This window comes from Trichosurus vulpecula, chromosome 2, assembly GCF_011100635.1.
Source record: "Trichosurus vulpecula isolate mTriVul1 chromosome 2, mTriVul1.pri, whole genome shotgun sequence".
Taxonomy (NCBI): Eukaryota; Metazoa; Chordata; class Mammalia; order Diprotodontia; family Phalangeridae; genus Trichosurus; species Trichosurus vulpecula.
The window spans coordinates 10,504,002-10,519,116 of record NC_050574.1 but is presented as its reverse complement, the minus strand read 5'-3'; the positions used below and the strand labels follow the sequence as shown (position 1 = coordinate 10,519,116).

The 15,115-nt window shown below is 36.9% G+C and overlaps 1 protein-coding gene across 1 annotated transcript; it reads right to left on the bottom strand.

Moving 5' to 3' along the window:
- Positions 1-3,815: 3,815 nt before the first annotated feature.
- On the bottom strand, positions 3,816-6,563 carry LOC118839896 (olfactory receptor 14C36-like). Its single transcript, XM_036747396.1, has 2 exons — positions 6,537-6,563; positions 3,816-4,781 (listed from the first exon to the last, which is right to left on the bottom strand). Exons 1-2 carry the CDS (start codon positions 6,561-6,563, stop codon positions 3,816-3,818), a joined length of 993 nt encoding a protein of 330 aa, XP_036603291.1.
- Positions 6,564-15,115: the final 8,552 nt, after the last annotated feature.

Genomic DNA, 15,115 nt, shown 5'->3' with positions numbered 1-15,115 from the left:
ACTTACTAAAGTTGAACTGTTTTGTTTACATTCCTACATGGAAAGATGATGTGTATGATTCATGAGACCTCAGTATTAGGGTAGTTGAAGGGAATATGCATATATATATGTTTATGTATATATATATATATAAGTGAATGTTTATGTATGTATTTATCTATGTGTATATGTATGCATGTGTATGTGTGTGTATATATATATATGTATGTTTTATATATATATATGTGTGTATATAGATATAGATATAGATATAGATATGTAAAAGAGAGAGAGCAGACACAGGGTGAGTTGAAGATGAAGGGAAGATATCTAAAAGAAATAAAATGAAATGAAGGGATGAGAGAGCAACATACTGAGAGAGGGAGATAGGGAGAGATAGAATGGGGTGGATTATCTCGCATAAAGGTGGCAAGAGGAAGCAGTTCTGTGGGAGGAGGGGAGAGGGCAGGTAAGGGGGGAATGAGTGAACCTAGCTCTCATCAGATTCGGCCTGAGGAGGGAATACCATACATACTCAGTTGGGTATCTTACCCCACAGGAAAGAAGAGGGAAGAAGATAAAAAAAAAAATAAAAGGCGGGGGGGATGATGCAGGGGAGGGCAGATGGGGGTGGAGGTAATCAAAACAAACACTTTGGAAAGGGGACAGGGTCAAGGGAGAAAATTCAATAAAGCGGGATGGGTTGGGAAGGAGCAAAATGTAGTTAGCCTTTCACAACATGAGTATTGTGGAAGGGTTATACATAATAATACATGTGTGGCCTAGGTTGAATTGCTCAACTTCTTAGGGAGGGTGGGTGGGAAGGGAAGAGGGGAAAGAATTTGGAACTCAAAGTTTTAAAATCAGATGTTCAAAAACAAAAAAAAAGTTTTTGCATGCAACTGAAAAATAAGATACAAAGGCAATGGGGTGTAGAAATTTATCTTGCCCTACAAGAAAGGAAGGGAAAAGGGGATGAGAGGGGAGGGGGTGATAGAAGGGAGGGCTGACTGGGGAACAGGGCAACCAGAATATATGCCATCTTGGAGTGGGGGGGAGGGGGAAATGGGTAGAAAATTTGTAATTCAAACTGTTGTGAAAATCAATGATGAAAACCAAATATGTTAAATAAATAAATTTAATAAAAAAAGAAAAATATCAGCATAATTGATAGTATCAACAACAAACCTAGCATAAACCATATGATCATCTCAATAGATGCAGAAAATGTCTTCAACAAAATACAACATCAATTCCTTTTGAAAACACTAGAAAGCATAAGAATAAACGGAGCCTTCCTTAAAATTATAAATAATATCTACCTAAAATCATAAACAATATTATTTGTAAGGGGGATAGGCTAGAGGAATTCCCAATAAGATCGGGGTGAAACTAGGATGTCCATTATCATCCCTATTATTCAATTCGGTAATAGAAATGTGTGTTGTAGCAATAAGAGAAGAAAAAGAAATTGAAGGAATTAAAATAGACAAAGAAGAAACTAAATCATCACTTTTTGTAGATGATATGATGATTTACTTAGAGAATCCTAGAGAATCAAATAAAAAACTACTTGAAATTATAAAAACTTTTAGCAAAGTTGCAGGGTATAAAATAAAACCTCATAAATCCTCAGCATCCCTGTACATTACTAACAAAGCCCAACAGCAAGAGATAAAAAGAGAAATTCCGTGTAATGTTACTGTAGACACTATAAAACTTTTGGGAACCTACCTGTCAAGAAAAACTCAGGACCTATACGAAAATAATTATGAATCATTTATCACACAAGTAAAATCAGATCTAAATAAATGGAAAAACATCAGTTGCTCATGGATAGGCCAAGCTAATATAATAAAAATGACAATTTTACCGAAATTAATATATTTATTCAGTGCTATACCACTCACACTATGAAAAAAAATATTTTACAGAGCTGGATAAGATAATAAAATTCATCTAGAAGAACAAGTGGTCTAGAATGTCTAGGGAATTAAGGAAAAGAAATACTAGGGAAGGTGGCCTAGCCATACCAGATATTAAACTGTACTAATAAAGCAGCAGTCATCAAAACTACTTGGTACTGGCTAAGAAATAGAGTCATGGATCAGTGGAATAGTTTAGGTACACAAGACGAACTAGTCAACGACTATAGCAATCTACTCTTTGATAAACCCAAAGAATCCAGATTCTGGGCTAAGAATTCACTATTTAATAAAAACTGCTGGGAAAATTGGAAAATGGTAAGGCAGAAACTGGGCATAGACCAATATCTTGCACCATATACCAAAATAAAGTCAAAATGTGTTCATGATTTAGGAATAAAGGCTAGTACTATAAGCAATTTGTGAGAGCAAGGAATAGTTCACCTCTCAGATATATGGGAAAGCAAAGAATTCATGACACGAAAACAGCCTTACAAAATGCAAAATGGATAATTTTGATTATTTTAGATTGAAAAGACTATTTTGTAGAAAAAAGGCAAATGCAGCAAATATTAGGAGGAAGCAGAAAAATTGGGAGCAAATTTTTACAACTAGTATCTCTCATAAAGGCCTCATCTCTAAAATATACAGTGAACTGAGCCAAATGTATAGGAATACAAGTCATTCCCCAGCTGAGGAATGGTCAAACATATGAACAGGCAGTTTTCAGAGGAAGAAATTAAAGATATCTATAGGCATATGAAAAAATGCTCGAAATCACTACTGATTAGAGAAATGCAAATCAAAACAACTCTTAGATACCACATCTCTCCTGTAAGACTGGCTAAAATGACAAAACAAGAAAATGATAAATGCTGGAGAGGATATGGGAAAATTGGATCAGTTACATTGCTGGTGGAGCTGTGAACTGATCCAGCCACTCTGGAGAGTGATTTCGAACTATGCCCAAAGGAGTGTAAAAATGTTCAAACCCTTTGATCCAGCAATAATACTTCTAGAGTTGTATCCCAAAGAGATCACACAAGTGGGAAAAGGACCTCTATGCACAAAAATATTCATAACAGCTCTTTTTGTAGAAGCAAAGAATTTGAAATCAAGGGAATTCCTATCAATTGAGGAATGTCTGAACAAGTTGTAGCATATGAATGTAATGGAATACAACCGTGCTATAAGAAATGGGGAAGATATGGACTTCATAATAACCTGGAAAAACCTACATGATATAATGCTGTGTGAGCGGAGCAGAACTAGGACAACATTGTACAAAACCACAGATATTTTGATTCTGTGATGACTAACCTTGATAGACTTTGCTCTTCTCAGCAATACAAGGTTCAAAGACAACTCCAAAGGACTCACAATGGAGAATGCTATCTACATCCAGAGAAAGAACTATGGAGTCTGAATAGAGATTGAGGCAAACTATTTGCTCTACTTTTTTTTTTCCTCTTTTGTTTTTGTTTTTTTTTTGTTCTTTTTTTTTTGTTTTGTTTTGTTTCTTCTTTCTCATGATTAGTTCCATTAGTCATAATTCTTCTTTGCAACTTGAGTATTGTGTATATAATTTTAATGTGAAGTTATATGTAGAAGATATATCGGATTCCATGCCGTCTTGGAAAGGGAGGGGGCCAAGGGAGGAAGAAAATCTGGAACTCGAAATCATGAGAAACTGAGTGTTGTAAACTAAAAATAAAAAATCTTAATTAAAAAAAAGCATAGAAACCCTAAGTAGGTTAAGAGTTATAAGAAAGGTGATTTAAATAAAATTGTTTTTCTGGAAGCATAAAAAATAAAAATAGTAAATTCAGCATATTACTTATCACAAACAGAAATATATCTTAATGTGATTTTTCATCAGTAGATAAGTTAGGTTTAAAAACATAAAAAAGTTTATGCTTTATTTCTTAATAAAAACTTTCCCTTCATTACTATTTTTGCAGCCTCTTTAATCTGCTTATTCCGTAGACTGTATATAATAGGGTTCAGAAAGGGAGGTATTATGCAATAGAATATAGAAAGGATTATATCTTTAAGGGACCCAGAATCTGAAGGTGGTTTTAGGTACATATAATAGCCTGAAATAAGAAACAAAGAAACCACAATGATGTGGGGGACACAAGTAGAGAATGCTTTTCTTTGGTCTTCTTTCATTGGAAATTTGAGCACAGTGGAAAATATGCTCACGTAAGATGCAGTGATGAAGACAAAGCATCCAACTCCAACAACCAGAGCAGTGCCAAGTAAGGATAATGTATTGCTGAATGTCTCTGAGCAAGAGATCTTGAGTAGAGAGGGGATATCACAGAAGAACTGGTGGATCACATTGGACTGGCAGAAAGACAGTCGGAATGTGTAACCAGTGTGGAAACTTGCATACAAAAGGCCAGTGAATAGGCATGTTAAAGTCATCTGCATACATGCACTGGGACTCATGATCACTGGGTAGAGAAGTGGTTGACATATGGCAACATAACGATCACGGGCCATCACAGTGAGCAAAGTAAACTCAACATATGCCATGAAAGTCACCAGGAATATCTGAGCTGCACATCCAGTAATTGAGATAACTCTGTTGTTCACCAGGGAGTTAATGGATGCTTGGGGAATTGTTACTGATATGAAGCAGGCATCCACAATGGACAGATTCCTAAGGAAAAAGTACATGGGGGTATGTAGTCTCCTGTCAAAGGTGGTGACAATGACAATGAGGAGATTCCCCATCAGGCCTGCTGAGTAAATGAGAAATAAAATCATAGAATATAAAATCTGCAGCTCACAAGTGTCAGAAAACTCCATAAGGAGAAATTCAGTCACAGTGGTGGTAAAGTTAGACATTTTCAGACTCCAGTGAGTGACCTAGGGAGCCAAAGAGAAATGAAACAGTCTATCAATCAGCGATTCTTAAGGACATACTGTGTGCAGAAGACATTGTTTTATTTTTACCATTACTCTTTGACCTGGCCCCTGTCATATACTGGCTATATGACTCTGGGCAAGTCAGGTGACCGCTTAAAGAAATATTGTCCAAGAGTTATATGAGAAGTGCAGCCCTGTTCCAATAAAGGACATTTCTACACCTGGTAATTCTATTTATTAAAAACATGGATGCTTAAGGAAGCAAAGTAATGTTCCCAATAAACTTAGATTGACTTCCTTTTTTCTGTAGTGTATTGCTTATCTGTGAGTGAATACATCAGTATAGACAATCGGACCTAGACCAGAAAGCACCAATGAAAATGATGAACTGTTTTTTTTTAAATCCTCTGATATTTAGTCTTATCCTCTCTGTCTCCTTTTACAATGGCCATCACATCTTTATGAATAACCCTTAACAATAAAGGGAGGATATTCAGAAATTTGAAAAGACATAGTTTTCTTTTCTTTTTATTTTTTTGGAGCGAGGAATGCAGGGCAATTGCTGTTAAGTGACTTGTCCAAGGTCACACAGCTAGTAAGAGTGTGTCAAGAGTCTGAGATCAATTTGAGCTCAAGCCCTCCTGACTTCAGGGCCTGTGCTCTACTCACTGTTCCACCTAGCTTCCCCCATAATTTCAAACATCTTCATGGCTTTTGCTAGCAGTGGAGACAGGGACTATAACCTTTCTCCTATTACTGCCATCAAGCCCTTTTCCACTGATTGAAAGAAGAAATTGCAGGTGCATGGCAGATATAGGGATAGGGATAGAAGGATGGTAAAGTCTGCTGACCTGGCCTGCTATTCTCTCTGCTCCTCTAGATTGTCTCAGTTCATCTAATTGTCCCCATAGTGGATCACTGGCTCTCCTAATCTTTGCACTTCAGTTTTCTTCCATTCAGAGGCATCAGGCAATGAAAATGAATGATCCACCAACCACCTTCTACCCTTGTCTCATATGTAATATCATCCAAGGAAGCACACCATGCTCATGCTCCATCTTCCTTTTTTATATATTGATTACTTCCCTAAAGAAATCTTTCATGGTTAAATCTCCAGGACTTTGGAACAAAGCATAGGCAGGTATTTCTTGGAAATTAATTCCCTATGACAACATCTTTGATGTAATAATAAGCAGGTCATGACATAAGAGCTCTATTCTGGTTGTGTTGAATACATACATACATACATAGGTATTTGATATCACATCTATATGTATATATAATTTCTTGTCATTTTACAATTCTGTCCCATTTTACTCCTCCTCCCTCACCCATTGAGGAACAAAATAAAACCTATTATACATATGCATAGTCACTTAAAACAAATGACCACATTAGCTATCTAAGGACAAATAGTGAAAAAAGGAAGAAAGAAGGAAATTAGGAAGAGTGGGAGGAAAGAAGGAAGATAGGAAGGAAAGAAGGAAGGAAGGAAGAAATGGTGGGAGGGAGGCAGGGAGAGATGGAAGGAGGGAGGGGTAGAGGAGGGATAGAGGAGAGTTAAGTAGGAAAGAAAGAAAGAAAGGAAGAAAGAAGGAAAGAAAGAGAAAGAAAGAAAGAAAGAAAGAAAGAAAGAAAGAAAGAAAGAAAGAAAGAAAGAAAAGAAGGAAAGAAAGAAAGAAAGATGAAAGAAAGAAGAAAGAAAGAAAAAGAAGAAAACAAAATATCCTTTCATCTGTACCTTTTCATAATTGCCTCTCTATCTGGAGGCAAATGTTTCATCCCTCATTATGAGTCTCTTGTAATTATGGTTTGTCATTATGTTAATTAGAATTACTGTCTTTCAAAGTTAATTATCATGACAATGTTATTATATGTTATGTTCTTGTTTCTGCTTGCTTCATTTTGTATCATTTTACACAAATCTTCCCAAATTCTTCTCCCTTTATTTCAATTTTGCAGACCAAAATTTGCTTACCCATTCCCCAATTGAAGGTCCTTACCACAGTATCCAATTGTTTACAACCACAAAAATAAATTCTTTAAATATAGATATATAGATATACATGAGTCTTTTTCCTCTTTCATTAATCTCTTTGAAATATGTGGTATCATTGGGTCAAGGGGTATTATTTGCAATTAAATTACTTGTAAGGCATTGCTCCAAATTGTTTTTCACAGTAGTTGGACCAGAGCTCCACCAACAGTGGTCCCTCTGTTTTCCCACTGAAGGACTATATTTTTAAAAATGTGATTCACAAATGAATGTTCATGGGGGCTATAGTGAGGGAAATTTTAATCAATCAATGAGTTATAAAAAGGAATAAAGGAAACAATTAAACATTAAATGATACATGAGAGATGTCAGGTACAAATGTTCTGGGGTTATAACATCAAGGTACCACAACACAGAGAAAAAGGTTCCTGCAAGCTAAGCATAGAACTACTTTCCAAATACCTGCCATATGGGAGAAATTAAAACTGAGTCTCTTCAAACTCTTATTACCTGGATTGAGCAAAGGTGTTTTTCAGCCCTATACATGTGGCTATCATTGGGGATAATGTAATAAGAAGCTTTTGGGAAAATCTGTAGAGACTCCTGCTTCCCATATGACAACATTGTCAAATGAAGTTTGATTTTCTATTAAATTTGCTAATATTTCAAAAGAATGAACAACAAAGACTGAGTTTTATTTAAAAATTTATATATATATACATATATATATATGTATATATATATATATATATATATATATATATATATATCCCCATTTGTTGCAATTCCTATCCTTTATGTGGTGAGCTTCATGTCTGGGCAAGGTCAGGGGGTGATCTAATATCAGTAGCCTGTCAGCCACTTAAAGGAATAGAAAAGAAAAGGTAGTTTTAAAGACAGAAAAAGGATAAAAAATATGAAATTCAAAAGTATTTACAGTAGATTAGACAGACAGAAGTTCTCTAGGTTTGAAGGTAGAAGACATCAGTTTAAGGTGACAAGGGGTGAAAAACTCTAGATTTCTTTTAAATGGTCTGCTTGCATTTCACGTTTTGTATTTGGCTCTTTCTAAAAGTTGGACATGCCTCTGCTCAACTTTTTCCTGCACTTGAAATAGTGAACTTGAAAGTGTTGGCACCTACAGAAGAGTGTCATCTTCTTCCTTTCATTTACTCCTCTTTAGCCTTGCTGGCATAAGTAATATCTGCCAAGAGTGACCGGACCAATGTTTGTACCAGAATGGCTACTTGGTTCAATGATGGAAACTTTTTTACTAAATATGGGAAATGACACTGCCTTTGGAATAAGCAGACATGGCTTTGCATTTGAGTTAAGCCTCTTCCATAGGAGCCACCTTGAACTTGTCACTTTTCTAACTATGCTTTTTTATCTCAAAATTGCAATCGTTGGCCTGGATGGCCTCTACCACCCATTCCAGTTCTACATTTATGATACTAATGTACACATCCTCAGCAGTCACCTGTATATGAACTGCCCTTCTGAGTCACCACTGAAGTGAGATGTTTGACTGGTTTATGTTGTTCTACAGACGGAATCACTTTTAATTGTAACCAAGGTTCAACTTACATTTCCTTTTCCTAAAATATGACTTCCCATTACCTAGAAGGAATGAAAGCAGGGAAATGTTTGAAAAGACAGATATATAGAGGGATAAGTAAAGGAAGACAGAAAGAAAGACAGAAAGAAAGAAAGAAAGAAAGAAAGAAAGAAAGAAAGAAAGAAAGAAAGAAAGAATGGAAGGAAGGAAGAAAGAAAGGAAGGAAAGAAGGAAGGAAGGAAGAAAGAAAAAAAGAAAAAAGAAAGAAAGAAAGAAAGAAAAAGAAAGGAAGGAAGGAAGGAAAGAAGGAAGGAAGGAAGAAAAGAAGGAAGGAGGGAAGGAAGGAAAGAAGTAAGGAAGGAAGGAAAAAAGATAAAAGAGAGAGAAATAAACAATGAAAGCAAGAAAGAGAGTGAGAAAGAATGAAGGGAGGAAAGAAAGAGAGAAAAGAAAGAAAGAAAGAAAGAAGAAAGAAAGGAAGGAAAAAAGAAGGAAATAAGAAAGAAAGAAGCAAGGAAGGAAAGAAACAGAAAGTGAAAAAGGAGGGGGAAGAAAGAAAAAAGAAAGGAGAGAGGGAGGGAGAAAGAAAGAAAAAAGAAAGGAAGAGAAAAAACAGAAAGAAGGCAGGGTGGGGAAGGAGAAAAAATTAAAGAAAGAAAGGAGAGAAAGAAAAAAGGAGGGAAAGAAAAGGAGGAGAAAACAAAAAAGGTGGATAATGGGAAAAGCATTCCATTCACACTAATTGCATCTTACCTGAATAAAGCAAGAAGTGTCCATGCTGTTAGATTGTCCAATTTTAACTGCTCCAACATGATATCACTGAATTCCTATGCCGTGGAAAAGACCTACAGAATTCCCCCAAGTCAGGCTGAACTGGCAGAAAACTATGAAGTTTCCATTATGTCTTGCCATTATAATTCTATTCTCCTTGGTTAGGAAGCAAGTTTTCCCTAAATTTTCCACATTATATTTGTTGCTAAAGTTGGACAGCATGTTTGATAGGGTGGCCACAAAGGCAAATTTCACCTTTGCTAGATATTCCTCACATCTCCTTGGGGACATTGTCCCTGATCTGTAGTCAAATTCAAAGAGATAGAGAACATTGCACTGACGTAATTGTCTCTGGGTAGCAAAAGACAAGGTGCCAAATAAAGTCTTATCAGGGGCACTGGGTTGGAGTTGAAGAAATATTAATTAATGTGCACATTTGTGAATATGTATTATGGCTGTAGGATTCATTATCTCTCAGGTTCCATAAAAAAATAGAAGAAGCCCCTTTAACCCATTCTTGAAAAGGCAGAAAAGGAGAGATCTAAGTGTCCTGAGCAGTTGTTTGGCTTCTTAGCTCAGTTGACACAAATATATTGTGGCTATGTTTATGGCTTTCACTGACATATAGGCAAGACAGCTTCACAAATTTTGTATTGTAAAATGTATTTTACTTTTTACATTACATTCAGTTCCAAAACAAATTTCTCATCACATATTTTACCATTCTTTATTTTTTATTAGTTAATTATTTGTTTTAGTTTTCAACATTCAGTTCCATAAGCTTTAAAATTTTCTCCCCCTCCCTCCCCACTAACTCCCCAAGATGGCCTGCAATCTGATAAAGGCTGTACATGTACATTCTTATTAAACATATTTTCACATTAGTCATGTTGTAGACAAGAATTATAAGGAATGAGAGAAACCATGAGAAAGAAAAAAAAAAACAAAAAAAGTAATTAGTAAGCTTTGCTTGGCATTCAAACTCTATAGTTCTTTCTTTGGATGCGGGTGGAGATTTCCATAATGAGCCCTTTGGAATTGTTTCAGGTCCTTGCATTACTGAGAAGAGCTAAGTCGATCCAAATCAGTCATCACACAATGTGGCTGTTACTGCACACAACGTTCTTCTGGTTCTGCTCACTTCACTCAGCATCAGTCCACATAAGTCCAGATTTTTCTGAAGTCCTTCTGTTCATTATTTCTCATAGCACAACAGTATTACATTATATTCATATACCACAACTTGTTCAACCATTCCTCAATTGATGCCCTCGATTTCTAGTTCTTGGCCACCAAAAAAGAGACCTGCTATAAATATTTTCTTACACGTGGGTCCTTTTCCCATTTTTATGATCTCTTTGGTATACAGCACTAGAAGGAGTATTACTGGGTCAAAGAGCAAGTACGTTTTATAGCCACTTGGGCATAGTTCCACATTGCTCTCCAGAATGGTAGGATGAGCTCATAGCTCCACCAACAATCAATTAGCATTCCAACTTTCCCACATCTTCCTCAACATGTATCATTTTCCTGTTTTGTCATGTTAGCCAATCCCATAGGAGAGATGTGGTACCTCAGAGATGTTTTGATTTGCATCTCTCTAATCAATAATGATTTAGAGCATTTTTTCATGAGACTAAAGATATATTTAATTTCTTCCTCTGAAAACTGTCAGTACATATCCTTTGACCACTTATCATTTGGGGGATGACTTGTATTTTTATAAATTTGACTCAGTTTACTATATATTTTGAAACGAGGCCTTCATCAGAGACACTACTTGTAAAAATTCTGTCTAAGTTTTTTGCTTCCCTCCTAATCTTGGTTACATTGGCTTTTTTTGTGCAAAAACTTTTCAATTTAATATAATCAAAATTATCCCATTTGCATTTCATAATATTCTCTATCTTTTGTTTGGTCATAAATTCCTCCACTCTTCATAAATCTTACAAATAAGCTATTCCTTGTTCCCCCAATTTGTTTATAGTATCAGCCTCTATATGTAAATTTAGTAACCCTTGGGACATTATTTTGGTCTATGGCCATTTCTTCCATACTATTTTCCAGTTTTCCCAGCAGTGTCCTCAAATAGTGAGCTGTTACCCCAGAATCTGGGGTCTTTGGTTTCATAGAAGAGTAAATGTCTATAATCATTGACCACTGTGTCTTGTGTACCTAACCTATTCCACTGATCTATCCCTCTATTGCTTAGCCAGTACCAAGTAGTCTTGATGATTGTTGCTCTATAATAAAATTTAAGATCCAACATGACTGGGCCCTAAGGGAAACAAGTCTGGCAAATGAAGGGCAGGTCAAGGAAATCAGAGCTGAATATACAGTTCTTCTAAAATAGTGCAAGGGAACACCTTGAAGCTGGTGTAGGTTTTCCAATCAAACCTAATCTTGTCAACAAACTTTTATGCCTACCAAAAAGAATGAATGATAGTATCATGGTAATGTGATTACCACTTGCAGGAAAATGTCACAACACCATCATCAGCGCCTATGCTACCACCATGAATAACCCTGATGAAGACAAATAAAAATTTTATGAAGACCTGGAGACCCTAATCATCGATGTGTCAAAAGAGGATGAGTTTATAATTCTGGGTGAGTCTAACACTAGATAAATTTCAGTCTACCAGAAATGGCAGGGACTTCTTGGGAGGAATGGAGTTGGAAACAGCAACTACAATGGCCATTCACTATGGAAGACTCATGCATCTCATGACTAATACTGTCGTCTTCCACTTACCTAAAAGCTTTTTGGGTATATCCTCACACAAATATTGGAATTTAATAAACTATGTGATAGTAAGAAGAGACAGAAATGATTTGAGAGTGATGAATGCAATGTGTCATATTAAGTGCTGTGCTGATCATAGCTTATCCTCTCCAAGTCATCTATTCAAATTCAATAAAAAACAAAAGCAGTGTCCTTAACACAAAATGACTACAAGAAGAATCAATGTCAACAGATTAGATCACTTCTCTGAGCAGCTTCAATTTGTTTTTAAGTTGGAGGGAATGTTGAGTCAATAGACAATTGGCAATAATGAAGCAGAAGAAGAGTAAACTGCTTTCAGAGATTTGATGTGTAGCACTGCATTTCCTCATCTGGGTAAAAACACTTCCAAACATCAAGATTGGTTTGATGAAAATGATGGGGAAATTTAGAAGCTGTTAAATGAAAAGGAGAACTGCATATGATTTACCAGCAAGAGAGTTCATCCATTTCTAAGAAGGCATCATTTAGTTCCATCAAAAGGAAAGTACAAGTGAAGCTTAAAGAGACACAGGATCCTTGACTCAATAATAAGGCAGGTGAAATTCAGTTTTATTCTGATAACAACAATATAAACTGCCTTTATGATGCCCTGAAGGCTATTTATGGGCCAGAGCCCTATGTTTATCTCAACTACTCAGTGGATGACAGAGCTACATTGATTAGTGATAAGGCAGAGAGGTGGGCTGAACATTTCCATAGTGTTCTTAGCAGACACTCATCAATCAGTACCATAGCCACTGACTGTTTAACACAGGTTGAAATCAATCCCCTCCTAGTTGAAGTTCCTACTGAAGAAGACATTGAATGAGTTTAGGAATTTTTTGTGTGGCAAAGGAGCTGGAGCTGATTCAATTACAGCTGAGATTTACAAAGGGGAGGGTCCATTGCTCACGCAAAAGGTGAATGAAATTTTCCAGGTTATATGGCAAGATAACCTACCAGGATTTCAAGGACACCTCCATTGTCTCTCTCCATAATGCTAAAGGAAACAGATTGTCCTGTGACAGTCACAATGGGGTCTCTAATGACTAAGAGTCATTTCTGATGAGATACTTACCAGAGTCCTCCTTAATATGCTGTCGTTTTGACTGGAAGATGGTCATCTTCATGAAAGCCATTGTGGCTTCAGAAAGAGTGAAGGAGCAGTTGATATGTTGTTTGCTGGCCAACAGCTCCAGGAGAAATGCCAGAAGCAGAACAGAGGGTTGTATACAATGTTTACAGATCTGACCACATCCTTTGATACTGTCAGTCAAGTAGGCTTATGGAAAATTATGGCAAAACTATGCTTCTGGAGAAGTTCATCAGCATTGTATGTCAAACTCATGATGGCATGCTTACCCAGGTTCTGCATAGATGGACAAGGGTATCATCCTTTCCCAGTCACCAACTTGGTGAAATGAGGTTATACGCTTGATCTCATGCTTTTTAGCATGATGTTGTCAGCCATATTGTCAAATGAATTCACTGAGGAAAGATACATCATTAAGTTCAGCTATTTCACTGACGATAAATTCTTCGACTAGGAAAGGCTGCAAACTGAGACTAGAGTGGATGGAGTGCTGATGAATGATTTGTTGTGTGTGTGTGTGTGTGTGCCAATGATGTGCCCTGAATGCATGAATTTTGGCCTAACAATTAACACCAAGATAACACAGCTACTGGACTCCTAAGAGTCAAGATGGTGGTATGAGCAGTAAATCCCTATAGCTGTCCCATATTCACCTCCAACAACCGTAAAATAGTACCACAAAGCAAATCTTGGAACAATGGAGCCAGCAGAAAGATGGAGTGGAGTAGTCTTTTAGTCCAAGAGACTTGGAGGATTGGAAAGAAAGATCCATCTCACTCAGGGAAAAGGGGAGTGCAGTCTAGGAGAGGAAGCATCCCTGCAAGCCAGCACCAAGTACTAGCTCAACAAGTCAGCTGGAGATCCTGAGCCTCAATGTGGTAGATCAGACAAAAGCCTGCAGCAGGACCTCCCACTTTCCTTAGCATGCTTTAGTACAGCCTGGGGAAAACAGACAGACACTAGCACCCAGATCTCCTCAAACTGCAGCACAGCCCAAGGCAAACAGGCACCCTCTAGCAGCCAGATGCCAATGCGCTTCTCTGTAGCCAAAGAGAAACACAGAAATAACCACAATGGGCCTCAGCACACACCAGACCCCACCACTAGGATCCCATCTCAGCACAAGGTAACCTGTCAGACCCATTCAGCCTACAGTGGCACTAGCCACCCCCTCAACACAGCACCAGACACAAGCATCCCTCATAGGTTTCAGGGCAACATCAGCACATCACCAAGTACATAGCCAGAGTCTGCAGCCACTGGAACAAGAAGCCTACCAACCTGGGAGCAGAGATCAAATTAAAAAGAAAATTTAAATGCTAAAAAATGAGCCAACAACAACAAAAACAATAATTTGACCGTAGGGAGTTATTATGATGACAGAGAAGACCAAGACACAAACTCAGAAGAGGATAATAATGTCAAAACACCTGTGGACAAAACCTCAAAGCAAAGCAGGAGGCATTTTCAAGACCAGAAAATACTTATGGAAGTGCTCGAAATGGAGCTTAAAATCATATAGAAGAGGTAGAATAAAAGAGAGGGAAAGCAACGAGAGAAGCAATATCATTATGAAAAAAAACGCAACGATAGCTTGGAAAACTCCTTAAAAAAGTAGAATGGGAAAACTGGAAAATTGGTCAAAACTCCCCTGAAATCCACTGAAGACAACACCTTAAAGAGTACAATTTGCCAAATAGAAAATGAAGTACATAACTTATTTGAGGAAAACCATAACTTAATGTTAGAATTGGGCAAGTGGAAGCTAATGCCTGTAAGAGACAACATGAATCAATCAAACAAGATCAAAAGAATGAAAACAATGGAAGAAAATGTAAAATAGCTCACATGAGAAACAACCAACCTGGAAAATAGATCAAGAAGAGACAATATCACATCATCTACCCTATAGCTAAGCTTTCTTTTATGTTTTATTCCTTCCAGTTAAAGTGTAAGTTCCTCAAGAGAATGAACTGTTTCCCATTTTCTCTTTGTATTCCCAGGATTTGCCTCAGTGTTTTTCTTATTGTAAGTGCTTAAGAAATATTTTTATTCATACATTCAGTCACCCCTTCTGACATCTTATTCCTTTTGAGCCTATTTACATAATTTTTCTTCTGTATTTGTGTCTTGTATCCAAAATCAGTCA